We start from the raw sequence: 23,484 nt of genomic DNA, 5'->3' as shown, positions 1-23,484 counted from the left end.
TACAGCATGGTGAGACACAATCGTATGGGGCCCATACGATGGTTTATGAACATATTCGGTTCAGGGAAAAGCGAAAAAGACCCGCAAGTTCGCCGCCGTCAAGCGCATGCTCAACCCCAATGATATCCGGTTGTGTGTAGATGCCTCTTTTGCGAGCCTGTGTCCGTCTGAGGAGATTATTTTCTAGAAAGGAAAACCAGGTGAAGCAGAAGAAAAAGGACGAAGAAGCCCAGGCTAAGGCAGTTCGGCATGCGTGAGTCCAAATTCTGCACACATTGGCTGTGATTGACGTTCACTATATTTTCATATCCGTGACAGTCCGCAACTCGCTTCATCCCTCTTCCTCGCCCACAACACTGCCCTCGTCCCTCCGTACCGCGTACTCATCGACACCAATTTTATCAACTTCAGTCTACAAAATAAGCTGGAAATGGTCAGTGGAATGATGGACTGTCTCTATGCCAAATGTGAGTTGCAGACTCCTATCTATGTCTAGCATAAACGTGTTTATTGCTCGTACCGAAGGTATCCCATGTATCACTGACTGTGTCATGGCTGAACTGGAGAAGCTTGGACATCGGTATCGTGTTGCCCTCCGGTAAGCTATACTTCCTCAAATTCTGCCCAAGCCGTGCTCATCCCCTTCATTTATTGTTTGGTAGAATCGCCCGTGACCCTCGGTTCGAGCGACTCGCATGTTCACATACCGGGACCTATGCCGATGACTGTCTAGTACAACGTGTCACAGCGAGCCGATGTTTCATTGTCGCAACCTGCGATCGCGAACTCCGTCGTCGCATACGGAAAGTTCCGGGTGTACCACTCATGTACATTGTACGGAGGCGATATGCGATAGAGCGCTTACCTGACCAGGGCGCACCTGTTTGAGATTGTGTAATGGAGTATATAATTTCATCTTGTTTTGTGAGCTTCTCTTTCCTGTCCAGCAGAGCGTTTTCTTGTGTCTATATGCATCATTCAGAATAGATTTTGTATCCTAGATTCTAGCAATGCGCACATGTCAGCCCAGTATATGGTGTGTACATGTGAAGTAGGTTCGAACCTTGCCATAGTTGATATTCTCTGCTGCGCTTGAACATCATAACTACATGCTTATTGAGTACATGCACAGTCAATGATTCCCCCCGGGTTTCACTTGGCTTGAGGCCATTAAAACTAGACTCATCAAGAGATGAAGAAAAAAACCATCGTCGAATAGGAATAACAGATGCATAAAAACGATACTTTACATGATATTAAAAGCGTATCTACACGCTCGTGGAGTCTGTATTTACAATTTACAATTCTTATGATGTGGCCATCGAACCGGCGCGTTGATATGCCTGTTGTGAACTGGTGCGGAGATGCTTTGAACAGAGCATTAGGAAAGAACGAAGTGCGATGCAGGACCAGAATGAGCGATGAAGATGGGCCGTGATTGCGCTCATCGATTGAAATAGCAAGCTGGAGCATACTATGTTCGTCATGCCTCAGGTTCATGGAGATGTCTGACAACAGAATGAATAAGGCTGCATAAAGAGACAGAAAGTCGAAACTCACTGTCCAAGGACTTTGCTCATTTTGAACATCCCAATCTTGTCAACGCCGAACATAGCTCGAAGGCGATCGTCACACACGATTTCACGCTTGTCGCTGGGATTTTGCAGGCTGTGGCCTTTGATGTAATCCCACAGGTTCTTAACAACCTGTGGTCGTGACATCTTCTCCGCATTTACGACGGCAGCGAGAGCCTCACTATAGAAAGCAGCTCGACTCATACCGTCATATGATATCAATGAAGGCCGACGCACCTCAGAACGTATTCCTTCTTGAACCCTCCGCCGCCTCGTTTCTTTTTGGGAGCATCTTCTTCCTCGTTCCCGGAATCAACTGTCTCTGCACTCTTTACTTTCCGCCCGCGTTTCGCGCCGCCGTTCGCTTTGGCCCCTCGGCCTCGCCCACGCGTCGACGAACCAGACCTCGCGCTCCTCGACCGCCCATTCAACTCATTCGAGAGTTGTCTCGCGTACTCCGCGTCACTGAGCTCAGTCTTCGCGGTCCTCTTCGCCTTCTTCTTTGGTCGTTCTGCCACCTCCTGTTCGTCGTCTACCTCTTCTTCGCCATCCTCTCCCTCCTCATACCCTGCATCCCCGTCCTCTTCCTCCTCGCTCCTTTTTCTTTTACTTCCCTCGTCAGCCTCATCTTCATCCTGTCCTTCCCCTTCATCTTGGTGAAGGCCGGATTCCTCTGAGATCTTGGAGAAGACCTGCGCGATGAGATCGTCTATTGGTCCCTTATTCTCGCGTAGAAACTCGGCAGTGACACCATCATCGTCTGTAAGTTGCTTGCGGACGCGTTTGGCGCTGATGGTCTGTAAATCGGTGCCAGGTGCCGAAAGAATCGCTCGGACGCGTGGTTCTAGAAATTGAACGTCCACTTCCGCCATAGTCAAGGATGATATCAGAGGCGAGTGAAGAAGTGAAGAAGTGGTCAGACGGGGTTCTGATAGAGATTTGTGGTAGGGACTAGTGAGTACAGTGAGTATGGAATTCGAAGGGCGCGCGCCAGCGAGTATGACTTGCGAGGTGCACACAAGTTCGACATCATTGGTTACGTAATTAGTGTTTTAGCTTCTTAAAACCTAAGGCCTCTCCAACTCAGTCCTGAGGCCTGATGTCGAGGCTCTATTATATTTGAAGGAACTTCTTCTTCTATAATGTTTTAAAATGTACATAGACAAACGAAAGGTCATTAGGGCTGTGTATTGGTTTGCTGTCAGTAAGCAAATACTTGACTAACATAAATATGATAAGTGTTTGTATTATCAACTTGCCGAGAATCGCGAATTTAACTACATCACTCTAGCCTCGAGCTCGAGCCTCACATTTCTACTCGTGCTTGCTGTCTTGCAGCACAGTCAGTGGTGCACGGGAGCATCTCTGTCGGTCCCTCTCCTGATCTCCTGCCCTCATTCGTCTCCGTTCTAATGACGCGTAAACGAAATACACGGATTCGTAAAGCAGCCTGGCTCGCATTCGGCCTCATAGCGTTTGCTGCTGTCTCTGTTTCTTCCCATGTATTAGATGAGGCCAATGTTGTCCCAGCTGTCCAACTAGATGTGAGTGCCACATGCTCTCACGCAAGTGCCACCTCTAATTCATCCGTTGCGCCAGGCCGAAGGGAGGGATTCACGCGAAGGAGTTGCGGCCCAATCACCTTCAGGCAACGAGCAGAGTAGTCTAGTGAGTACACTTTACAACTCCATTCACCAACAATGAGCGTGCCAGTGTTGGCAAGACACAAGCGAAACGTCACTGCGTCGACGTGTAACCCTAACCTTGCACAGTCTCCAATCTTCCTGCTGTGCATGATACATTGTGGGTGATGAAATGCCTGCAGAGCTAGCAGATCCGTGAATTGTAGTCATTCATGAAGAATCCATTACACCTCCATCCTTTCTGATTATGATCATGTTTTTGACATCTAAATTCAATGTTTAGATCCCTGCATCCGAAGATACTACAAGAGAAGGTACAGACTTACGGAATACAGCTCCACAGACATCACTGACTTTGAGAGCAGCTGCTCGTGCATACAAGCAAGCTCTTGTGACCCTCTCAGCGCTATCGGCTGTCCCATCAGCCCACGCGTCAGACCCCACATTTACACCGACTTGGCCTTCGGGGAACTCCTTCTTCTCTTCATTCCTTCCCAACCCACAAGGTCAGGGTCCATTCGCGAGTGCGTTGCGTATTGCCATAAAACTACGCCATCAATCATGGATTCCGCGTTTCCTCGCTTCACGCGTCGGGAGGGATGGTTATGGTCGTCGTCGTCGAGATGCTGAACTGCGAGGTCGGGCCATCAAGGTGGTTGATTTATTGCAGCATGCCTCCGAACTTGGTAATACAGACGCCTTGTACACGCTGGGGAAAATATCTTTGGTAAGTCTCCCTCCCTATCTCGAATGGACACATCCACAACAATCCTATCTACGCATGATTCAGCTTCCACCTACACCGCATTTCCCATCAAACCCCAAACTTGCCTATAGGTCGTTCGATGTGCACGCGGGAGCCACAGGCAATGCTACATCGCAGTCCGTACTCGCCTTCTTTCATGCTACAGGTTATCATGATGTTGTCCCTGTCAACCAAGCCAAGGCGCAGCTATATTACACTTTTGCCGCGAACGGGGAAGATAAGGGCGCCCAGATGGCCATGGGATACCGATACTGGAGCGGCATTGGTGTATTGGAAGATTGTGGAAGAGCCTTGGAATGGTACGAGCAGGCTTCTGAGCACGGTAATATCCAAGATCTGCGTCATCTTGGGCACTTATTCATTGAGACCCCTAGCTATGGCGAAGTTCCTATCGGGGCCACCTGGTGGAAGAACGTTACCCTTGACCCCTACTCGCCTGTCGGATCTGGACGGTGGCGTATACGGTCCAGGTGCAAGCGTTGCATCGACAGGACTCAACGGTCAACGACCTGCCATCCGAGCTTCTCGCGCGCGAGCAGCAGGCGAGACGTGGGAAGATATCCTCGAATATTACATTGTAGGAGCCACCTACTCTATCGTGTTCTTTGCGGTTCTCACCTGGTTTTGAAATTAGTTCAATGCGGATCGCGGCGAGACTGACTTCATGTTTCGACTTGGAAAAATATTCTACCATGGAAGCATCTATCATTCACCTGGTGGAGCTGCATCTGGCGGAGAAGGCGTCGGACGCGTGCCGCGCGATTTCGACAGAGCTCATTACTATTTCTCGCGCATCGCCCGACAGATCTGGCCTCATGACCCTGTCGACCCATTGTCGCACTCTCCACGACGCGAGGAGGGCACTGGGCCCGTAGGATATGCAGCTGCAGCTGCGGGCTTCATTGGACGGATGTTTCTTCGAGGAGAAGGAGTGCGTCCAGATTTCGCTATGGCGAGAATGTGGTTCGAGCGCGGGGCAGAGTATGGTGACAAAGAAAGTCACAATGGTCTTGGTATCATTTGGCGCGATGGACTCGTGGGTGGGAAGAGAGACTTGAAGAAATCGGTCGGGTATTTTACCATTGCGGCTGGCCAGGAGCTGGCAGAGGCTCAGGTTAATCTAGGCAAACATCATTACTGTGCGTGTCCCTTCTCCTTCAACGTCCTCATTGCATGTCCTGACCAAACCCGTGTGCCTAGTGCGGAAGGAGATGAAGCTCGCGACAACGTATTTCGAGATGGCGTTGAGGCACGGATCTCCATTCGAGGCTTATTACTATCTTGCACAGATTCAATCCGAACAGATGAAACTGATGCCTCCGCAAATGAGGAGCGGCGCATGCTCAGTAGCTGTATCGTTTTATAAGGTGGTGGCCGAAAGGGGAGCATGGGACGACGATCTGTTGACAAGCGGTGAACAAGCGTGGAATACAGAGACAAACGCTGGCAAAGAATCTGCGATGCTGAGTTGGTGGATTGCGGCCGAACGGGGGTACGAGATTGCACAAAACAACTTGGCATATGTACTAGATCAGGGTAAGTGTCAATTGCTTAATATACTTCATTTGATTTGCTTATAGCTATGACTTATCAGACAAAAGTGTGCTCCGAGACACGCGCTTTACAAATTTCCTTCCATCCAATGATACCGCACGACTTGCCTTGACCCAATGGACACGTTCGGCTGCCCAGAACAACGTCGATGCCTTGGTGAAAGTTGGAGACTATTATTATCATAGTTTAGGCGTACGTGATGAGCCGGAGAACATACGTTGGGAAAAAGCTGCGGGATATTATCAATCTGCGGCCGACACACTCGTTAGCGCATTGGCGATGTGGAATCTTGGTTGGATGTACGAGAATGGTGTTGGTGTGCCTCAGGTACGTCCGTCCTATCTTTAATTTTGCAAGCCTAACCTTTTCCTATAGGACTTCCACCTTGCTAAACGCCATTATGACCAAGCGTTGGCGACTAACAGTGAAGCATATCTCCCTGTGACATTGTCGCTGGTCAAGTTATATGCGCGCAGCATGTCGCATACTCTCATGGGAGGTTCTGGTGGCCTGAGTCTGTGGGAAGATGAGGAGGAAATTTGTAAGTTGCGATCAATGCTTCTTGTCATTAGTCGCTTGAGCATCATATTGTAGTTTCTCCTGAACAAGTCCAACAAGACGGGAGGCCGGAATTGGATGGTAATCAGAATGTCGACGGAGAAGATCAAGCGTCGGCTGTGGATGATGACGTTGGTGGGGCACAATACGAAGATGACGGACCTTGGTACATTGGTCGTGCTCGTGATGAGTTTAACCGTCGCCGACGAGGACAGGTTGCACCTAGTGATGATGATGATCCTGTTCAGGTCAGTTCATTCATCTTTCTCAATGCAACTTGCTCATGCTATGCATATATAGTGGGCGCGAGAACGACGCAACACAGAGGCCGAAATAGATAGCGACCTCGGTCCAGAAGATTATTTCGATGGCGCATTACGTGGCGGGCATCGTGGAGAGGAAGACGTCGATGAATTCGCAGAGACAATGATGCTGGTCGTATTGTGCTTGACGGTGTCGGTTTTACTCTACATACGTGGACGATGGGTGGAGCGTCTGAGAAGAGAGGAGCGTCAGCAGCAAAATGAAGGTCAGGTGCAACAGCAGGAGGATAGAGGATTGCCGGTCCCGCTACGTGGAGATCCTGCGAGGGATGATTGGGCTGTCTTGCGGTGAGGATGTATGTGTACGCTACCATTCATCTCGCTTGAACTACAATAGTAGTCATGCTTTGTACCATTGAAGTCCCTCTCGAGTATGGAGCTTGGAGTGGCGTCCGGATTTTAGTGCTTCAGCTTTTCATGGGTTTAAATTAAGTTTGAACTTATCAGCCGCCATGCTGTCGGAACCCCGACGAAATTGTACTCGCTGGCCGCGGTGGCTGTTACGTCTTGACTCCTTGCTTAGGCCGCCCTGTGTTTGTTCTCCATCGACATTCTACACGTGGGCAGTGCTACCACCTATCTCTATCTATGTTCAGAAGGGTACTGAAAGTTCCCAGAGGTCGTAAACTTATTAATTCCCCAACAGTCCTTGCGAACTGTGACTTTCAAAGAGCACATTATCGAACCAAGTCGATAATGACCACGCGTAAACCGTTGAACCTCAATGCAGGGCCGCTTGTGTGGATAGATTGCGAGATGACTGGCCTTGACCCCAGTAAAGATAAGATATTGGAGATTGCAGTACGTCTGATATCCTTGATTCAAATCAGGTCTTCATTCATGTTGCTTGCGCAGGTGCTGATCACAAACGGTAATTTGGACCTCGTGGACGATGGTATTGAATATGTGATTCGTACAGACAAAAAGTATCTAGATGGGTCAGTGATTCTCTATGAATCCAAAAGTTGTGACAGTCTCGAAACGATAAGCAGGATGGACGAATGGTGCACAAAGCAGCATGGTTTTGTATGTGCTTTCGTCATTTCAGTTATGTCGTTGGTATTCTAATGACTTCATAGTCCGGACTGACGAAAGCATGCCTTGAGTCTCAATTCACTCTATCATTCGTCCGCGAAAAAGTTTTGCAATATATCAAAGAATGGATACCGGACCAAAGGGTTGGAGTTCTTGCTGGCAACTCTGTTCATGCAGATCGATCGTTTCTAGTTCAAGAAATGCCAGATGTCGTCAATTGGCTCCACTATCGGTCTCTCCATCCCATACACCTTGTCTTTAAACATCGCTAATTTTTGCTTTTGATGTTTTCAGCATTGTCGGTAAGTCTGAAACCCTCTTATAATTGATTTTTCTGATAACAGGCTCTGTTAGACGTGTCATCTATAAAGGTGAACATAAAATGTACATACACTCATCATCGTGTTCTAATCACAACACAGGAACTTCATCGAAGGTGGTATAACAAAAGGATGCCGTCCTTGAGCACGCCTCAAGAAATCAAACATCGGTCGGTCTTCACAACGATGTCTCAGTCAATGTCGGCTGACTAGACAAACATCTGCTGCTTCAAAGGGCGCTTGACGATATACGAGGCTCCATACGAGGTCCGTCCGTCCATCCCCAAAATCTACTTAATCCTCATCGTCTACTTCGTTCACATTTCCAGAATTGAAATGGTATCGAGAGAATATCTTCGTCTCACCGGAAGCACTGCCACCTCCTGCGAGAAGATAGACCACCCGCAAAATGCCGGCACCTGATATCCTGAGACGAACAGGAAAAATAAATTTCTCCTTGGAACTCTCATGTCAAAGGCCATATCATTCATCCTTGTCCATGTACGGGTACGGATTGCTGTGCCCAAGCCTGACCCCACAAATTACGAACTTTATTTTCTAGTTATCGTGTCGAACCTTCTAATTTGTATCCATAGCTCCCTTCCGAGGTTGTTTTCGGATGTCTTCCTTGTCTGAGCCGACTAAGCCTCTCCTCTTCTTCGGGAATTCTTCTCGTGGGGTGAGGAACACGGTTGACATGATGTCTTGAACCGGATGAACACTTCCGGATTCACATCGAGGCACTATGCATCGGGTTCACTCACGCAAGCTGGACCGCGAAAACACCGGAATCATGTCGGTGCTTGGAAGCGCCTTCGGATGTGATGGTCCCGAGAAAGTCTAATATATTGATTGTTCATTACTATTAAGTACCTTTCGTGGTATATCACCCGTACAGGCCCACGAGAACTATGTGCTACATGGGTCTTTCAAATCCGTGAGACGCTAATCCTTCATCAGAAATCCCACAGTGTACCCTTCAACAATCGTGAGAGTTAGTACTACATAAGAATAAGGGGATGAATATGTTGAGACTACTCACGAACGCGGGAATCCCCGCCTCCTTGCACCCTTCCATGATCTCTGTGTTCCCCTGATAGTTTGATGTGATAAAGACAACTTCCGCCCCCCATGACGCATAAGTTTCTTTCACTAATTTCATCACATCTGGTCGACCGCCTTCACGCAAGAGCAAGATGGTGTTGAGTTCGACGAAATGCGGAAAGAAGACCCGGCTGTAACATACCTCGCTGTTTAGAATCCCACAGACACATGCGTTCGGGGCCGATATGGCGGTGAATCAGGCCTGAGATGGTGGGCCCGAAAGTTTTCTCCTGGTCTGAACCAATCCATATCAAATACCTGGGTGGGAAGGATCAATTTGAGCATCTTCTGAGGGTCTCGTGGATTATGCCTCACCAGTTCGGGCTCTATTGAAAGAAGTGTCAGGGTCAAACTTCAGCGTGAGTCGAGAAAGTATATACCTGCAGGCAAGTTGAAAGCGCAGCTCCAAGCCCTGTGCCTGTGCAAACGCGTATACCTCTGTGGTAGAGGGCGGAAGTATTTGACACGCCAGCGAACTGCATTTTGTGAGGGACATATTATTGAAGATGCGTAAATCGACATACTTTTAGCTGTCGTGTCCAGATATGGGTAGGAGGGTTGGTGACGAGGCTCCGTGTAAAGTCTCCTTGGACCCCACATATCAAATAATGATACTTGGCATGTGTGCCCTCGCTACATATCGCTCAAGGCATGAGAAAAGATCAACCGGTGATTGAAACGCACTCACGATATGATACCGAAGGCATGGTATTCCATTATGGACGACCGTGAGATCCGTGCGAGGAGCCCTTGCTGCATGCCCCGCTTGAATCTCAGAATGGCTACTTTGGGCGAAGGCTGCAAGAGCACAATCAGCAGGAGATAAGAAGTTGCGTGCGTGCAAAAGATACGAACCACTTCGACGTCGACTTCGACTTCACGAACGGTGAACCATGGGATCAATATACTGCGCATTGTCAAGATTCAATTTTGGACGATTTTAGACGGACAAAATCTCTTACAATACAGTCATCCCGAACGCGAACCAAAAATCTTGGTGTCGCAGAATGGTAGCGCCGTCTGGGTTCCAAGAGTGGGTAGTGAGGTCATAGCTGTCTCCAAGGACGACAAACACCCAAGCTTTGCGAAGTGGACAGATCAGTAACACCTACATGACCAGGTAGCGAGACTTACTCGACAGTAGACCAAGCCTAGTCACAGATCATTGATTTAGAAACGACAACTAATACGATTCAATTCTGATGAACTGACCATCCGATGAACCTGTGATGTCTCTCGAATACACTTCAAAACAGCACGTCAGACTCGATGACGCTATAAGGGACAGAGATAGCGAACTTGTGGTGCGTGTTGCGTACCCATGGGAAAGCGCTCGCGATGCTGATTGCGACAGCGATATTGGTGACGACACCCGTGACGAGAATGGCATCGTGGTTATTTTTGTGGTTAATGAATATGAGAGTAACGCGGAAAATGAGCCATGCAAATCCAGAAGTCGCGCAACCAGAGTGAATGCCGCCAAGATGTTGGAGGGCTGATGTGCAACCAAGGCGGAACCAAAGTGGTGTCCACTGTCATCAAGCGGTGTCAACATTAATGGCATTGAGAAAGAGAGAGCGCCCTACCTTGGCGAATAGAGTGTTGACCATTAGATATAAGAGACGACCAAAGAGTTCATTTCTCATCAGGATAGCGGTTAGAAGGTTCCCGAGCACGAGTGCACTAGTGTATTTTCGTGGATAATGCCATATATCAAGGGCAGCAAGAAGTATACCGACCCCGTTCAATGTCACGATGACGGTAAAGAATTTCCTATAAGATAATGAACTTGAAAATTCAACATGCTATGAAGGGGAATAACTAACCGATAAGTGTTGAACCATAGGAGAGCACGTATGCGCCATCCAGCTCGTTTTTTTGGCTGTGGCTTTAGCTTCCTGTCATCCTGATGTTTCAATGGAAGCGTGGGCGTCACTACACTGCTAGTGACATTCGACTTCTCGCTCATATAAGAGCTGTTGTGGAGATCCTTCGCATGAATGGGGGGTAGCTCAGCCGGAAGGACGAGATCCATCGTGCCCTTCTCAGGATCGCCAATTACAACAGGTTGAGACATTGCGGAGTAGCAGTAGAAAGAGGCGTTCAGCACTTTCCAAGGTATCTGCGAACTGGAGGAGTAAGGCAGACGGTGAGGCGAGGCGCCCGGCGTGCCGAGTTAAACTGGGAGAAGACTGTCCAGCAGCTCAGTGAGGGCTGTAGGATTATGAGTACTGATTCCAGAGAAGTGCCGAGGTCTTTAAATGTGCGGATTCACCCCGAGGTGACTGCGAGGTGAAACCTCCCGGAGACTGGCGGGTGAAACTCTGAGAGCATTGGAGACGAAAAGCCCTGCATGCTTGTCTGGGGTGACTTGGCTACGATATGAATTACCATCAAAAATGGTAAAGTTGAAGCCAGCTTGAGAAGTTGAATACCTAGAAAGCGTGGTGGTGTCAACCCGCGAGCGTAAAACACCGGGTCAGGGTCTGTCAGGATTGACCGGGACCGACTCCCACGGTGAATGAAATCCTTCCGCGCTGTTTCGACCTCGCGCAATCAGGATCTCATGTCCAAACTCGACAAGGCGGCTGCATTCTTGGGTTCCATATGCTGCTGAGGGACATATTTTCCTTCAGAGTTTGATGTCACAACGTGTACTAGTCGCATTTTTTTGCGCCTCCCTGTCAACTACGTACACTGCTTGGACACTCCAAATGTTTTTCTGTCATTGCTTTTCCATACAGCGATGTTTCAATTTCCTTGAACGGTGATGATTGCAGTATGCTGTGCCCTTGCCTTGATGTGAGATTTACACGCAGCACGTCGAAAGTTTGCGCTCATATGCCGGTGCAAGCTTTGCACCGTGTTTTAGAATATTAATATGCTGCATACATACGATTGTCAAGATCGATTCTGATGGTCTTGATAAACGGTAACAGATTGTGCCCGAAAGCGCGGTGTAAGTTTTGCATACTTAGTTTTGTGACATTGCGTCAGTGGCGGGTTCCAGGTTGTTCCGGTCACTGTTTGACGCTCAACTTGGAAGCCCCTCGTAAATGAGCCCTTCTAAGCGACCATAGAGCATCACTTACCGTCAGCAAGTTCCTGTTGTTTCACTCCTGCAAAAACGGTGTTGTCCAGTAGTGTCCCTGATATACATTGCCATCAGGAACAGCGGGGTACAATGAAGTTGAGACCAAGCGTTTTGACGCCAGCGGCGACCATTAGAAGACACGTCATACTGGGCCGAGAATCGCCCGAAGACTCCGTAAAGAGAGCCGCACGGAACAAGATTGGCGCAAGCGGTGCGAAAGGCTATAAACAGAGGCGGCCCTCGAAGGATTCCCTTCAGTGAGAAACATGGGTGTGCGAGACGCACATCGACCGGAATTGACTCTCTTAATATCTCGAGAATGGTCTGCGCGATTTCCTCTCATAGCGTATCGCACGTACACCGTCTGTCTGGCACATGCTCACCTTGCCCCCCGCCATTTCCGAGCTATTTTCCTATCGCGACCCTTCACCATGTAAGCGCTCTGCTCTGCATTGGTTCAAATGAATGGTCATCTTAAAAGCTCCTTCTCGAGCCTCGTCTGTAGCGCTGCTTGTGAGAAGCTACCGGTACTTGACCCGTACTGGAGGAGCAGATTCCCCGACTAAGGGCTTGATAGCCCTTGCTAATGTTCTAATTTGCCTATTAAAATGTTTCGCTCCGCCTTTTGCACTTGTTCCCCGGTGCTCTCTGCCTGACACAACGTCTCGGTTGGTTAGGGATCCATTATCAAAACATCAACAGGTTCAACGAATAGACCAGGGAATGAAACAACCGCACACCTAACGTTAGATGCAGATACATCTCCGTACTTCGAGGCGCTTCCCACACGTCGGTACAATCCCGGCAAGTACTGCGTCTATAGGAAACCGAGTTGCAGGACTGTACATAAATCCGGGCTATAATTCGCTAACGTCTTCAAGATGCTCATGATTTCAATCGGCCCTGACTTCAACCTTCTACCATGGGCCACTACTGTCGGTGGCATTGCGCTGAAGTATATTGAGGCATCAGCGTCGTATATATCGCGTCCAGCTCGTCTGCCTTACCATTGGAATGTCCTTCCGGTGTTATATCGGTCCGTCACACAGAAACGTCCTAAATGGTGATCTGCCCGTCCTTTCGAAACCGCCGTCCGGCGCCTTTGCAGGTGTGGATATTGACTTCCTTATCCCCTTCGGACATTCTGCTGATTCGAACCCAGGTTTGCGGTACCCCGTGGCCCTTCGTCGAGAATTTTTCCGAGGTCGAGCAGAGGTGACCGTTGCATGGCCAAGAGATTTAGAGCTGAATTGCAGTAAGAAGATAACGGTAAGAAGAAATGGAAGCTATGGGTCCACAGGACCGGTGGGGAACACAGAATGTCAATGGCCTCTTGAACCTACCTGGCTATTTTGAGCGAAGAGCTGCATGTATTGACATCGGTGGAACCTTGTCCACATGGTGTGATCGGTGTCTTATGGCTATCGACAGGATGGATGATATCACCGGGATATCACCCAGCTCATACTGGACTTCGCATGTCTTAAGAAGTCTTGAGATGATAGGATAACGCACCGATACAAAAATATCCTAAAACAAAGATATCTTCGTCCTTGGGCATCACGATCTACTAACGTGTAGTGACCTGGACAACTTGTCGCTCCTCGCCGATCGTCACGCGTAGAAGGAGGCCAGCAGGCCGGTCACCGCGTTCGGTAGGACTCAGCCACGGTGGGTGAAGGGCGCTTCCAGAAGTGGGGTCACTACCTCCAGCAATAATGCCGTCTCCAAAAAAGTGGTAGCCGGGAATGTAGCGGTCTACGAAACTGTCATTCATCGATAGCATTTCGAAGGCGAGAGGTGAGAGATGAAGATCACGGATAGATCAGCAAGACGTACGCCTTGACTTGTTCATCAGACATGCCCTGCCCGCCATTCTTGTCTTTCATGGCGTGTTCCTGCTGGAGACGCCATTTGTAGATGTGCACGTAAGGGTGTGTGTCCAATGGGGTAATCTATATCACAAGCATCTGAAACGGTCATAAAGGTAGAGATAATGTTGCTCACCTGTACGAAAACATCAAACATCTCCCACCATTTCACGTATTCCACTAACTTCTTATTCACCTCCAATACGCTCTCTAAACTGTACTTCTCCATGTCGAAGACGCCCTCCAATCCCCTAGGCGTGTCCTGCATTCGTGCCTCTATCACCTCACGCGACGTCGGGTAAAATCCCACACACCACCCCTCTAATAGGACAACATCAAGTGGACCTTTGACTAAAGTCCATTCAGCTTCTGGTATACGATCTCCCTCGCCATTGAACAGACTCTTATCGAAAAATGGTATCTTCACCACCTCTGATCTAGATGGAGCATTGATGCTCTTAAGACGGAGCATAATAGAGATTCCGAGGTCAATATCATGTGTCCCAGGCTGTCCACGCCCGTGCAGAAGTGAGTTGGAAGGGTACGCATCCGCAAGTGCTGCAAGATCCGCATGCGAGAGATAAAGATCGTCAATGGAGAGCATCGCAACGCGTAGCGAATCTTCTGAAAGTGCGGCGGCGATATGTTGCGTCAAAAACGTCTTTCCTGATCCCTGAGGGCCTTGAATCGCAACGAAGAGCGGGGATGAGTCGGGCTTTTGTGAGGGTGCAGGAGAAGTGAGATGAGCGCGGATGTGAGAGAGGATGGGCGAAAGTGCACCGGGCTTCTCTGGAATCAAAAGAGACATTGTTGTGGTAGGAACACAAACCTGGCCAGGGCCTAATTCCTGAGGTGCTCATCGTTTGCGACGGTGACCAGCTCAAGGAACCGAGCGGCCCGGGCGAGCCCCATAGCCCTAACCCCAACCTTACTTGACGACTCCATATGAAGATTCGATTACGTCAGAAAGAGGACGCTGAGCTGTTCCTTTCAGAGCTCGCTCGAGTACAACCGCTGTTGTACTTGTCTCCTCTCCGTTCTTCAAAAGTTACGAACGCAACTAATACCGCACCATTCATTTGGTTGACTAGCACATAATAGTCTCTTCCATACACCTGCTATCCATCGGCGATCCCAATTTTCAACGATGATGAACTCCGAACCTTCAGACCTTCCAGGCCCGCTCCAGTCTTTCTCTGGGACGTATGCGCGCCTTCAGCGACAGTACCAACACCAGCTAGATCGCGCGACACCCCATATCCTTTATCGTTGGCTTGCCACGGTCGGCATCGTGTCCTTATTCGAGTTGCGAATCGTATTGGCGCAAGGGGTGAGTTGCGCTGTTTCCCATGAGCCGTGGAGCGGACGCGCTGACGTGCACATTTGCATTCATCTCTAAAAAGTGGTATATCGGTGTGTCTCCCTCCTTCTCCCTTTTTTCAAACCGAGTCTTGAACCACCTTTTGCAGTATGCTGTATGTGCTCCCCATAACCGCACTCGTGCCCCAGTTGACGCTCTACCGATGCTAGACGCACACGCAATATACATTCTCAACCTCCTCCTCGCATTCTTGCAACCCAAATTCGACCCGTCACTACAGGATGACCTCATGGCGGACGAGATAGAGGAGGGCGGTGCTGAGGGAGAACGCTCTCCCCTTCCCAGCGCCCGCGATGACGAGTTCCGTCCATTTGTGCGCCGGCTTCCAGAATGGCAATTTTGGTGCGTGCGATTTTATTTTTCTTCACTGAGATTCATCACCTTTCATCTCTGTGGAGCGTTTTGTCTGGTTGCTAACGTATATTGTACTCATTCAGGCTTTCGACGACTCGCGCGACAATCATCTCGTTCTTCATGACTTTCTCCGTGGTCTTCGATGTCCCAGTGTACTGGCCCATCCTTGTCATGTACTTTTTTGTCCTGTTCATCCTCACAATGAGGAGACAGATCCAGTGAGTGCCTTGTATCGCGTCCATCCCAAACCTTCGTCTTGTTGACACTCATAACAGACACATGATCAAATACCGCTACGTTCCCTTCGACTGGGGTCGCAAAGCTCGGTACGGTGCGAGTAATAAATGATCGTTGCTCGTGATGCAGGAGCTCTCATGCTGTGCTGCAACATGTAGACGGGACTGGACTAGCTGCAGCCGATTTCATTTTAATTCGTCTCATGTTATCGGGGTTATTTAAGACTCGTGTCGCCATTGATAGGTCCTCATGTTCCACCAAATCAAGCTACTCTTGGATGTCGGGAAGAACAGCCGTGAACGCGTGAACGCCGATACGATGAAATGATGGAGTGGTTGACGACGCTGTTCAATCCCTCTCAATAAGTTAAAACTACATCACTGTCTACGAACCTGCCAAGATGTCGAGACGGTACATTAAAACAAAAACGGCACCACGATCCTTCGCCCACTCGGATACGCCTCCCCAAATCTCTGCAGATACCACCTGTGCCCACGTACCGCACGCGGCAGCATGAGCAGCACCTCAGCCGCGAGGAACGCCCATGGCGGAGCCACCGAGTCCGCAAACAGCGTGAAGAGCCCTCCCACCGCGCTCACGGACCCTGCGGACAGCGCAGTCAACACGGTAGATGCCGCAGGCAAGAGCCCCACATCCGGCAGCGGGCTGGCTGCGAGCGCGAAGCCGAGCCATTCGACCCACTCGCAAAAGTAGTTGGGGTACGAAATGTATTTGTAGAGCAGGCCGTGCGGAATGGAGTAGTGCTCGCCTTGAGACTTCTCCTTTGCTTTGCCCTTTGCCTTGGCTTTGCGGCGTATGTTGAGCAGGATCTCGTCATGAATGATGTTGCCGGCAAAGCCGACGGCCCATAGTATGAGGCCAAGCCAGAAGCGCGGGTGGGTGTATGCATTAGCCAGGAAGGTGGCGGCTGCGGTGGAGGTGAGGTACGCTGCGAGGAGGAAACCGTTGGGGCCATTGAAGAAGATGGCGGAAACGACTACAGCTGGATGGGAAGGTGCTCTGGAGGGTGTGCGGAGCGGGGAGAGAACAGCGCGATTGACGTAGTGTGTCAGGTAGAGTGCGGTGAGGAGGGCTTGAGGTGAAAGGACTGAGAGGGGTGTACGCGAAAACGGATGGAGGAATGCAGTCAATAAGAATGACATGGGGGAGATGAGCTCCATAAATATCCATGACCTGATCCCATCCAACGCAAGTAGGCTGCCTGGTGTTGAGAACCGGCCGAAGGGTGCATCGTAGAAGAAGGTTGCAGGAAAGATGACAGTTGGCACGAATAGAAACCACCGCTTAGATACTGCAGATAGATGAGAAGAATAAAATTGTTTATTCAGAACAACGCACCGGTATAGACTGACTCGTAGTCTACTTGTTTCAACAACAGCCAGACCTGCGCGAGAACTGAAGGGTTGTGTGCCATTTCTATGAGCGCTCTCAGTGGAGTTCTACCCCCAACACTGGTTCGTTGTGCAGTTATTAGGACGCAACCAAAACGAGAATCCGCTGGTATGATATCAGAGCTGAGACTGGCTGGTGTAAAGTCGCCGGCAGAGATCAGGCGAGTGTATAAAGGGCTTGTGCTACATACGGACTCCGGAGGACGGGTGCAACGTGACTGCCAGGCCTTTGCCATGTTCAATACGGATGAATATCCGATATATGTACTATGAACCTCAACCAGAGGCAAATAGGTCCTTCGATTCATGCCCACAGTTTTTGATAATTATAAACTAAAACTTGATTTTTGATTTGCATAACTGACAGATCGATCCTACCTACGCCGTCGAATAATTGTATCGGTGTTTGTAAGGAAGTAATGCACATTTCACTAGCATGTGAGGAAGCAGAGCTGCACCCCCAGCACCCGGATTCCCCCCCAAAAAAATGCCCCAAGCTAGCCTGGAAATGATTTGAAGTCAGGAATATATATTGTAATCAACTGAAGGCTATCTGGAACTGCCAACTACATATCACTTCAATCGATGTTCTTCAAGGATGGCCTGGAATCTGGGAGATACTTTCGACAAAACAGCAATCGATTCATCCTAAGAAAGAAAAAAAAAAAATCAAATTCAATCAGTGGTTCATCCTCTTGAAAGTAGGTTTCTCACAAAAATGCGTTTTTGAGTGACCGCCCCGGTCTTGTCCAGCACAACATCGCTGGGGTCTTTGATGTCCGCGGAAGACACATATGCTCCTCGTAGCTCGGGCTCTCTTCCTTGCCCGCCCACTGCGGCCCACACGAGCTGTCGACTACCTTGCTCTGTCGTTCTAGCGAGAGCCAGTTCCATCAACTTGTCGAAGGCCATACGCGGAGCAGAGAAGCTACGACGCAATTCCGATATGCAGTACCCGGGATCGACTGAGTTTACGATGATGGGTGAGTCAGAGGGGAGACGAGCGGCGAGCTCTCGTGCAAAGACGACGTTGAGCACTAAGCAGAAATTAGCGATTTGATCATGATTCACTTAATCGGCCTTACTTTTGGAAACAACGTAGCGGTCTCCCATGACACTGGTAGAGCGTAGGTTAGGTGAAGAGCATGAACTACCGCAGGGACTATACGTACGAAGAATTACAATATTCTCTATCATTCAGCTTAAGGATCATGTTGTTGCTACCTAATTCTTCCTCCGATAGAGTCGCCCAGAAATGGGCATCGCTGGCAACGATGACCATCCTCGGATAGGGGGATGGTGACAATGGCGCCCCAACCGCCCTGAACAGGCAGGGCACAAGGAGAATTGAGAGGAGCATGCACGACAAGTGGTTCACTTGCAATCTGATTCCCAGATGAGTTGCGTAGAACACAATAGATGATCAGACATACGTCGTCTCCCAGCCATCTTCGGTAGCCTCGTAGTCGGCAAAATACACACCGGCATTGTAAACATATACATCCAGGCGCTCTCTGTCGTTATCACACTTGTTGGCAAATTCTACAACGGAAGAAAACTTGCTGAGATCGACGATTCGCAGTTCAGACCTTGTGAAGCCAGTAGCGGCTTCGATAGCTGGGGTATGCGTCTGTGTCAATGAACAATGTTCCAAGTACGAGCGGTAAACGTATACCTTCAATGGCTCGCTGTCCTTTTTCCGCGTTCCTGCACGCAAGGAGCAACTTCTCCGGATTCATTGACGCGAAATGTTTCGCAGCCTCCAACCCTAGACCAGTATTGGCCCCAACAACCAACACTGTCTTGCCCGAGAGGTCGACTTTGACCACCGGGGGGACGGTTTTGTACTGATCGCGAATAAACTGCAAGATAGACAACTTGGCCATGATGATAAGGTCAAAAAGGGGGTGAGAAGCTCTGAAGCCGTCGGCCCACTGGCCTTCGTGGTATTTATCTCGAAAACATGGGTTACGAATGCCTTCGTCGGATGCGCCACTAAGGTGAGAAACTAGTCGGATGCATCCCCATTATTTGGTGCACATGACGCATCCACCTACTTCCGATGCCGAAAGCAGACGTACGCCTCATCGTTCTCGGATGCTTTGAGCCGTGCTCGGCTTCGTGTGGTGGGTCGACACCTCATTATATGTTTGCACTCCTTAGTGGCTTTGAACGCCGTAGGACACAAGTGCCCAGCTGAAATTTGCCCAAAAAGAAAACAAAAAGGTAGACCACCGGACTGATTGCGCGGCTAGAATACACACAGGGATTATCCATACAAGACGTTAGAAAATACACATTCGACTAACCAAGGTGGAGGCAGTTCAGCGTAGCATGTTGGTATAAATTGAGTAGATTGCATGATCCGAACAACAGGGGCCGGACTTGATTAGAAACGGAACTAGACTTTTCAGTAAGCCGTAGAAGACCTCGCCTCCGAACTGGGTTTGTTGCTCAGGGGAGGAACCTAAATATTGGTACGACCTTCATTGTCGTCAGCCTTCTCACATTGAGATGGTTTGTAGATAAGCGTACATGCCACCAACCGTCTATGAAGCTTTCTCCCCCATCAAGGCGCTCACGGCACGCACAACAGCGCCAACCCCCTCGCGCACAGCACTCTTGTCCTGCTCGCGTACCATACTCATCACGCGTCCTTCAAACTTGTCTGGGTGGAATCGCAACATCGTCTCGCGCAGACGCTCTTTGCGTATCTTAGCGAGCCCTGTGGGATCTAGATCCTGCTCAATATCCAATAAAAAGAGGAACGATGATATGGCTTCTGCAGTGAGCTCCTTCACGCTGATAGCGTGCAGCATCTCTCCGTCCGAGAGCTTGCCCTTCAGGATGGGCCAGGGTATATCGACGAAAGATAGGACGGCAGGTTCTTCCGAATTGATGGCAGGTGGCTGAAGGAGTTCCCGCCAGCGTTGGTCATAGAGCATGCGCGTATCGCGCTCGCGCCTGCGCTCTCGCTCTCGCCGTTTCGTTCGACGAGCGTTGGCCGCTGCTTTTTCCCGCGCCGCCGCCTCCGCTTGGATGGCAGCGAACGCGGCTTGCTGCCGTTGCTGTTCTGCATGTTCTGCAGCGTGCTTCCTCCTACGAACAAAGAAGAGGGAAAAAAACAGTATCAGCGTGAACAGATATCATAGTCTTAGATTAGAAATATTCAGAAAGTTTTGAGCCTTATTGCACTTACCTCCACATTCCTGCACGCACCCACTCAACGTACTCCTCATCCTCCATCAATCTTGGGTCTGCGTCCAACAGGTCCTGATCCTGATCCACTCCACCAGCGCCAAACCCATGCGCCCTCCACCGCTTCGGCACATGAGCATAGTCGTTGAGACGCGCCTCCACAAAGTCTAAACGCTCGTCGTCATCCAATGCCCCAAACATCTTCTCCCGAAATCGTGCCTCCTCGACCTCCGCGCGAATCGCGTCTGGGTCGAACATATGTCGCGACGGACCTGCGCCTGGTCGAGCAGGCTGAGGGCCGTATTCCTCGCTCCCGTTCCCATCGTCATCCTCATCGTCAGATGCCCAGCGACGCAGCTTCGGCGAGTCTCGTTCGCGCCGCTGACGTTTGCGAGAGGGTTCGCCCTGTTTCTCTGCTCGACGCGCTGACCTGCGAGCTTTGCGAGCATCGTGCGCGGCCTGCTCCGCCGGCGTCCGTTTGAAGTGGAGACTGCGAGGCATTCTGGCGATGGCAGTCAATCAAGGAAAACGCTTTCCTTACCTCACCTATCAACTTGCCAGAAAGGTATCTAGTTATCTGTGGCAATGATTACAGCTGAGTGTGGCCAGTTTGTGGCCTGGCGTAATGGAGCTAGCGGCAATGTCCGAACCGTTCCGTCTCTTTTGCCGCGGAAATCCCCTTTTAGTACAACACTTAACATCTCGATTTATCGCACCCTCCCTCTTGCTTTCCACAGCCCTTCGGGCACCGCCTGGTCCCGTCTGGCTGAGGAGACTAACAACACCTTGTATTGAAATAACCGTTCGCGCGGGTTGTTCGAGTTGCAGAAGATTCTCGCAAACGCGCGAAAGTCTGCGAAAGTGCCATTTCTTCGGTCATCTACTCAAGTATTCTTCGGTGACCTACTTAAGAATCCCTAGAGTCCACCTCCTGTATAGTACTTGTCAGCCACCGAGGGATGTCACTGGGATGCCGCAAGCGCGTCGGCTTGAATTTCTACGCCACGCGCCGCTCAGAACCCAACACCTTGACCACTGCTGCGCCATCGACACAGATCGACACTGCCAAAGACTTGCTCAATGCTCTCTTCAAAATTCTCTTGAACACTCACTCTAGTTTAGGTCACTTCAATTCTACCGGGAATAGATAGGTCAACGTCATCAAGTGCTCGTTGTGGCACAGGTCATACCCAAAGGCACACCTGTCAACTCCCTTCGTCGAGGATATCGATGTATAGTGGCGCTGCATCACCAATGGTGCTACGGGCGCCTGCCATTGCGTGCTACTCGTCGCTTTCTAACACTCCTGAGAGTTCCTGAAAATGCGGAGATCGTTCGTTGGGAGCTTGACAAGATTCGAGACGATTGGGAGTCACTAGAAGACAATGATAACCCATGTCCATACACCGCATCTTTACTTTTGTCGTGCTGGTCTGCATTTTTGGAGCCGCAGAAACTCTGTGCCCCCGGGAATGCCTGCTATTTGTTGTCGCCTTCTATGGGTAGCGGGGATGGAGGTGAGATAGTGCAATCTACTACCAGCTGTTGAATCACTAATCGTGTTGTAGACAACAATGACGAGATCACTGTTACTTATCGACATCACAAATTGTCAATCTCCTGCTTACTGCTTTGTATCTGTGGGTGGCTTGGAATCACGTGGTCAGGTCCCTTCATGGAAGCCATTGACGGCCAAACAGTACTGCCGCGCGTACTATCCAGGTTCTCATCGATTTTTCGCCCACGGTTATCGTCTTGAGGAGGATGTTGTTTCCGTCATCGCATCGCTCTATAATGAGACTGCTTGATTACAGCGTGCTCGCGGATACCTGGTCTTCGGAATACAGGGTGAAAGCATTGTCTGCTTTTCTCGCATATGAGGTTCTTGCACATGAATCACCCATACTTATTCCCAGCCTTGTTGACATCTCTATCGAGCCTTCCATCGCTTCCATCATACAAGGCGGGGACACCTCATTGATGCGGAACGTCATTGCGCAGCCTGACAAACGCTCGATTGTCAGGTCCAAACTCTAGGAGCTTTCCTCTTTCCCCGATGAGGCAATGTCCCTGTTACTCGACCTCCTCAATTTGACATATCCGTCTTTACGGACAGCCCAAGTTCTTCAACTTCTGACTTTTTTTGAGTCCATCGAAGTTCTCAATCTGTCTCACAATCACTTGGTCGGTATCAAGACGGTTGAGCAGATTCTTCTCAAGCATTTAAGGCGTGTTGTTCTTCTTGACTGTTCATCTTTCAATAACGAAGACGTGGCTTCGCTTCTTTCAGATAAACATGAACTCTTCAAGTTCATTGACGCGTTCATTCATCCGTATCTCTTTTCGCCACATCCCGATGCTCCGGTCGCCTTTGCTATTGCTTCTGTGGAGATGGGCCCCAACTCGTATTGGGTCTCCGTCTCGTACATCAGCCCTTCCCGTGTCGTTCAGACCTTGATTGACATAATCACAGCATTGTTTGAAGACGAAGACATCATGCGCACACATGTGATGGCAGGACGAACGCAGCGTTGTCACTGTCCCAACGCTTCAACACTGCCCCAACAAAGGCTGGATGTTTATCATTTCTGTTCGCCGTGACAGAGGCTATGACAGTCCTTGCTATAGGCGAGCTTTCGTTGACTTGTCGGAGTCTGCGACAGTCGGTTCCAACCCGGGCAGTCCAAGCATTGTCGGAGAGGATTCTCAGCCTGCGGAGTCCACACATGGAGCAGAAAGCGCTCTTTCGTCCTCTGCTTACACTGTGTATGGCTTGGGAGAATAACGGTTCTCGCTCGGACAAATTCCCGTGCCGGAGGATGACATTCAGCATCTAGAGCAGTTGATGATTGATGCAGGTGAAATACTTCGAACTCGAATGGAGAAAGGTCTGCCGCCGTCAAGGCAGATATCCAAAGGCACGAGGATATTCGAGCAGATGACGACTGAGGATGTCGCTGAATTCATAAGGAAGGATGATCCTCGACGTCCTATTTATTGATAGCACTGGCGATTCTCGCATGAACATGATGTGCCACGATCATGTACTGCAACTTAGCT

At 49.7% G+C, this 23,484-nt stretch overlaps 13 protein-coding genes across 13 annotated transcripts; 6 read left to right on the top strand and 7 right to left on the bottom strand.

Annotated features, from left to right (window-relative positions):
- Positions 1–61: 61 nt before the first annotated feature.
- On the top strand, positions 62–888 carry HETIRDRAFT_57288 (uncharacterized protein; the record flags this gene model as incomplete). Its single annotated transcript, XM_009554767.1, has 5 exons — positions 62–132; positions 188–253; positions 319–467; positions 526–598; positions 663–888. Coding segments are annotated over 5 exons (585 nt in total), but the record flags the coding sequence as incomplete, so codon positions are not given.
- Positions 889–1,223: 335 nt separating this feature from the next.
- On the bottom strand, positions 1,224–2,546 carry HETIRDRAFT_391587 (uncharacterized protein). Its single transcript, XM_009555065.1, has 3 exons — positions 1,812–2,546; positions 1,561–1,755; positions 1,224–1,508 (listed from the first exon to the last, which is right to left on the bottom strand). Exons 1-3 carry the CDS (start codon positions 2,444–2,446, stop codon positions 1,484–1,486), a joined length of 855 nt encoding a protein of 284 aa, XP_009553360.1. The 5' UTR covers positions 2,447–2,546; the 3' UTR covers positions 1,224–1,483.
- Positions 1,308–1,487, bottom strand: HETIRDRAFT_164897 (uncharacterized protein; the record flags this gene model as incomplete). The annotated part of the gene is made up of 1 exon (XM_009555066.1): positions 1,308–1,487. The coding sequence occupies one exon, from the start codon at positions 1,485–1,487 to the stop codon at positions 1,308–1,310; it is 180 nt and encodes a 59-aa protein (XP_009553361.1).
- A 1,182-nt stretch (positions 2,547–3,728) lies between the features above and the next one.
- Positions 3,729–6,131, top strand: HETIRDRAFT_331710 (uncharacterized protein; the record flags this gene model as incomplete). The annotated part of the gene is made up of 7 exons (XM_009555064.1): positions 3,729–3,944; positions 4,008–4,305; positions 4,358–4,560; positions 4,618–5,122; positions 5,184–5,523; positions 5,564–5,864; positions 5,913–6,131. Coding segments are annotated over 7 exons (2,082 nt in total), but the record flags the coding sequence as incomplete, so codon positions are not given.
- Positions 6,132–6,521: 390 nt separating this feature from the next.
- On the top strand, positions 6,522–6,710 carry HETIRDRAFT_412780 (uncharacterized protein; the record flags this gene model as incomplete). Its single annotated transcript, XM_009555063.1, has 1 exon — positions 6,522–6,710. One exon carries the CDS (start codon positions 6,522–6,524, stop codon positions 6,708–6,710), a length of 189 nt encoding a protein of 62 aa, XP_009553358.1.
- A 241-nt stretch (positions 6,711–6,951) lies between these two features.
- HETIRDRAFT_144717 (uncharacterized protein) lies at positions 6,952–8,272 on the top strand. Its single transcript, XM_009555062.1, has 9 exons — positions 6,952–7,219; positions 7,274–7,356; positions 7,411–7,444; positions 7,498–7,685; positions 7,748–7,755; positions 7,808–7,824; positions 7,876–7,943; positions 8,009–8,040; positions 8,103–8,272. Exons 1-9 carry the CDS (start codon positions 7,115–7,117, stop codon positions 8,168–8,170), a joined length of 603 nt encoding a protein of 200 aa, XP_009553357.1. The 5' UTR covers positions 6,952–7,114; the 3' UTR covers positions 8,171–8,272.
- A 457-nt stretch (positions 8,273–8,729) lies between these two features.
- On the bottom strand, positions 8,730–10,954 carry HETIRDRAFT_164901 (uncharacterized protein; the record flags this gene model as incomplete). The annotated part of the gene is made up of 14 exons (XM_009555061.1): positions 8,730–8,750; positions 8,816–8,952; positions 9,020–9,135; positions 9,193–9,203; positions 9,258–9,353; positions 9,402–9,510; positions 9,566–9,675; positions 9,733–9,784; positions 9,840–9,957; positions 10,012–10,028; positions 10,090–10,122; positions 10,177–10,409; positions 10,464–10,650; positions 10,704–10,954. 14 exons carry the CDS (start codon positions 10,952–10,954, stop codon positions 8,730–8,732), a joined length of 1,491 nt encoding a protein of 496 aa, XP_009553356.1.
- A 2,734-nt stretch (positions 10,955–13,688) lies between these two features.
- On the bottom strand, positions 13,689–14,545 carry HETIRDRAFT_14326 (uncharacterized protein; the record flags this gene model as incomplete). The annotated part of the gene is made up of 3 exons (XM_009554734.1): positions 13,689–13,737; positions 13,811–13,926; positions 13,979–14,545. Coding segments are annotated over 3 exons (732 nt in total), but the record flags the coding sequence as incomplete, so codon positions are not given.
- A 306-nt stretch (positions 14,546–14,851) lies between these two features.
- Positions 14,852–15,925, top strand: HETIRDRAFT_461497 (uncharacterized protein; the record flags this gene model as incomplete). Its single annotated transcript, XM_009555060.1, has 6 exons — positions 14,852–15,172; positions 15,246–15,255; positions 15,312–15,317; positions 15,373–15,565; positions 15,661–15,795; positions 15,853–15,925. Exons 1-6 carry the CDS (start codon positions 14,990–14,992, stop codon positions 15,923–15,925), a joined length of 600 nt encoding a protein of 199 aa, XP_009553355.1. The 5' UTR covers positions 14,852–14,989.
- Positions 15,926–16,139: 214 nt separating this feature from the next.
- HETIRDRAFT_461496 (uncharacterized protein) lies at positions 16,140–17,366 on the bottom strand. Its single transcript, XM_009555059.1, has 2 exons — positions 17,174–17,366; positions 16,140–17,126 (listed from the first exon to the last, which is right to left on the bottom strand). Exons 1-2 carry the CDS (start codon positions 17,247–17,249, stop codon positions 16,231–16,233), a joined length of 972 nt encoding a protein of 323 aa, XP_009553354.1. The 5' UTR covers positions 17,250–17,366; the 3' UTR covers positions 16,140–16,230.
- A 370-nt stretch (positions 17,367–17,736) lies between these two features.
- HETIRDRAFT_68012 (uncharacterized protein) lies at positions 17,737–19,112 on the bottom strand (the record flags this gene model as incomplete). The annotated part of the gene is made up of 6 exons (XM_009554782.1): positions 17,737–17,874; positions 17,941–18,263; positions 18,312–18,343; positions 18,399–18,611; positions 18,660–18,843; positions 18,902–19,112. 6 exons carry the CDS (start codon positions 19,110–19,112, stop codon positions 17,800–17,802), a joined length of 1,038 nt encoding a protein of 345 aa, XP_009553077.1. The 3' UTR covers positions 17,737–17,799.
- A 587-nt stretch (positions 19,113–19,699) lies between these two features.
- Positions 19,700–21,041, bottom strand: HETIRDRAFT_442754 (uncharacterized protein). Its single transcript, XM_009555058.1, has 2 exons — positions 20,426–21,041; positions 19,700–20,325 (listed from the first exon to the last, which is right to left on the bottom strand). Exons 1-2 carry the CDS (start codon positions 20,923–20,925, stop codon positions 19,776–19,778), a joined length of 1,050 nt encoding a protein of 349 aa, XP_009553353.1. The 5' UTR covers positions 20,926–21,041; the 3' UTR covers positions 19,700–19,775.
- Positions 21,042–21,383: 342 nt separating this feature from the next.
- Positions 21,384–23,425, top strand: HETIRDRAFT_423498 (uncharacterized protein; the record flags this gene model as incomplete). The annotated part of the gene is made up of 8 exons (XM_009555057.1): positions 21,384–21,546; positions 21,576–21,941; positions 21,967–21,968; positions 21,993–22,135; positions 22,224–22,413; positions 22,462–22,901; positions 22,954–23,188; positions 23,243–23,425. 8 exons carry the CDS (start codon positions 21,384–21,386, stop codon positions 23,423–23,425), a joined length of 1,722 nt encoding a protein of 573 aa, XP_009553352.1.
- Between the last annotated feature and the right edge of the window lie 59 nt (positions 23,426–23,484).

Source organism: Heterobasidion irregulare (assembly GCF_000320585.1).
Source record: "Heterobasidion irregulare TC 32-1 unplaced genomic scaffold scaffold_14, whole genome shotgun sequence".
NCBI lineage: Eukaryota > Fungi > Basidiomycota > Agaricomycetes > Russulales > Bondarzewiaceae > Heterobasidion > Heterobasidion irregulare.
Note: the sequence above shows the minus strand (reverse complement) of the source record. Positions and strands in the feature narration are given on the sequence as shown.

Bases quoted from the DNA above. Each gene is read 5' to 3' on its own strand.
- HETIRDRAFT_391587 (XM_009555065.1), bottom strand. From the start codon at position 2,446: ATGGCGGAAGTGGACGTTCAATTTCTAGAACCACGCGTCCGAGCGATT. The intron at 1,756-1,811 runs GTGCGTCGGCCT...TGCTTTCTATAG, and splicing joins AAGAAGGAATACGTTCTGAG to TGAGGCTCTCGCTGCCGTCG. The intron at 1,509-1,560 runs GTGAGTTTCGAC...TTCTGTTGTCAG, and splicing joins ATGAGCAAAGTCCTTGGACA to ACATCTCCATGAACCTGAGG.
- HETIRDRAFT_144717 (XM_009555062.1), top strand. From the start codon at position 7,115: ATGACCACGCGTAAACCGTTGAACCTCAATGCAGGGCCGCTTGTGTGG. The intron at 7,357-7,410 runs GTCAGTGATTCT...AACGATAAGCAG, and splicing joins GACAAAAAGTATCTAGATGG to GATGGACGAATGGTGCACAA. The intron at 7,445-7,497 runs GTATGTGCTTTC...ATGACTTCATAG, and splicing joins GCACAAAGCAGCATGGTTTT to TCCGGACTGACGAAAGCATG.
- HETIRDRAFT_461496 (XM_009555059.1), bottom strand. From the start codon at position 17,249: ATGGCACACAACCCTTCAGTTCTCGCGCAGGTCTGGCTGTTGTTGAAA. The intron at 17,127-17,173 runs GTGCGTTGTTCT...ATCTATCTGCAG, and splicing joins CTACGAGTCAGTCTATACCG to TATCTAAGCGGTGGTTTCTA.
- HETIRDRAFT_442754 (XM_009555058.1), bottom strand. From the start codon at position 20,925: ATGCCTCGCAGTCTCCACTTCAAACGGACGCCGGCGGAGCAGGCCGCG. The intron at 20,326-20,425 runs GTAAGTGCAATA...CTTTGTTCGTAG, and splicing joins GTGCGTGCAGGAATGTGGAG to GAGGAAGCACGCTGCAGAAC.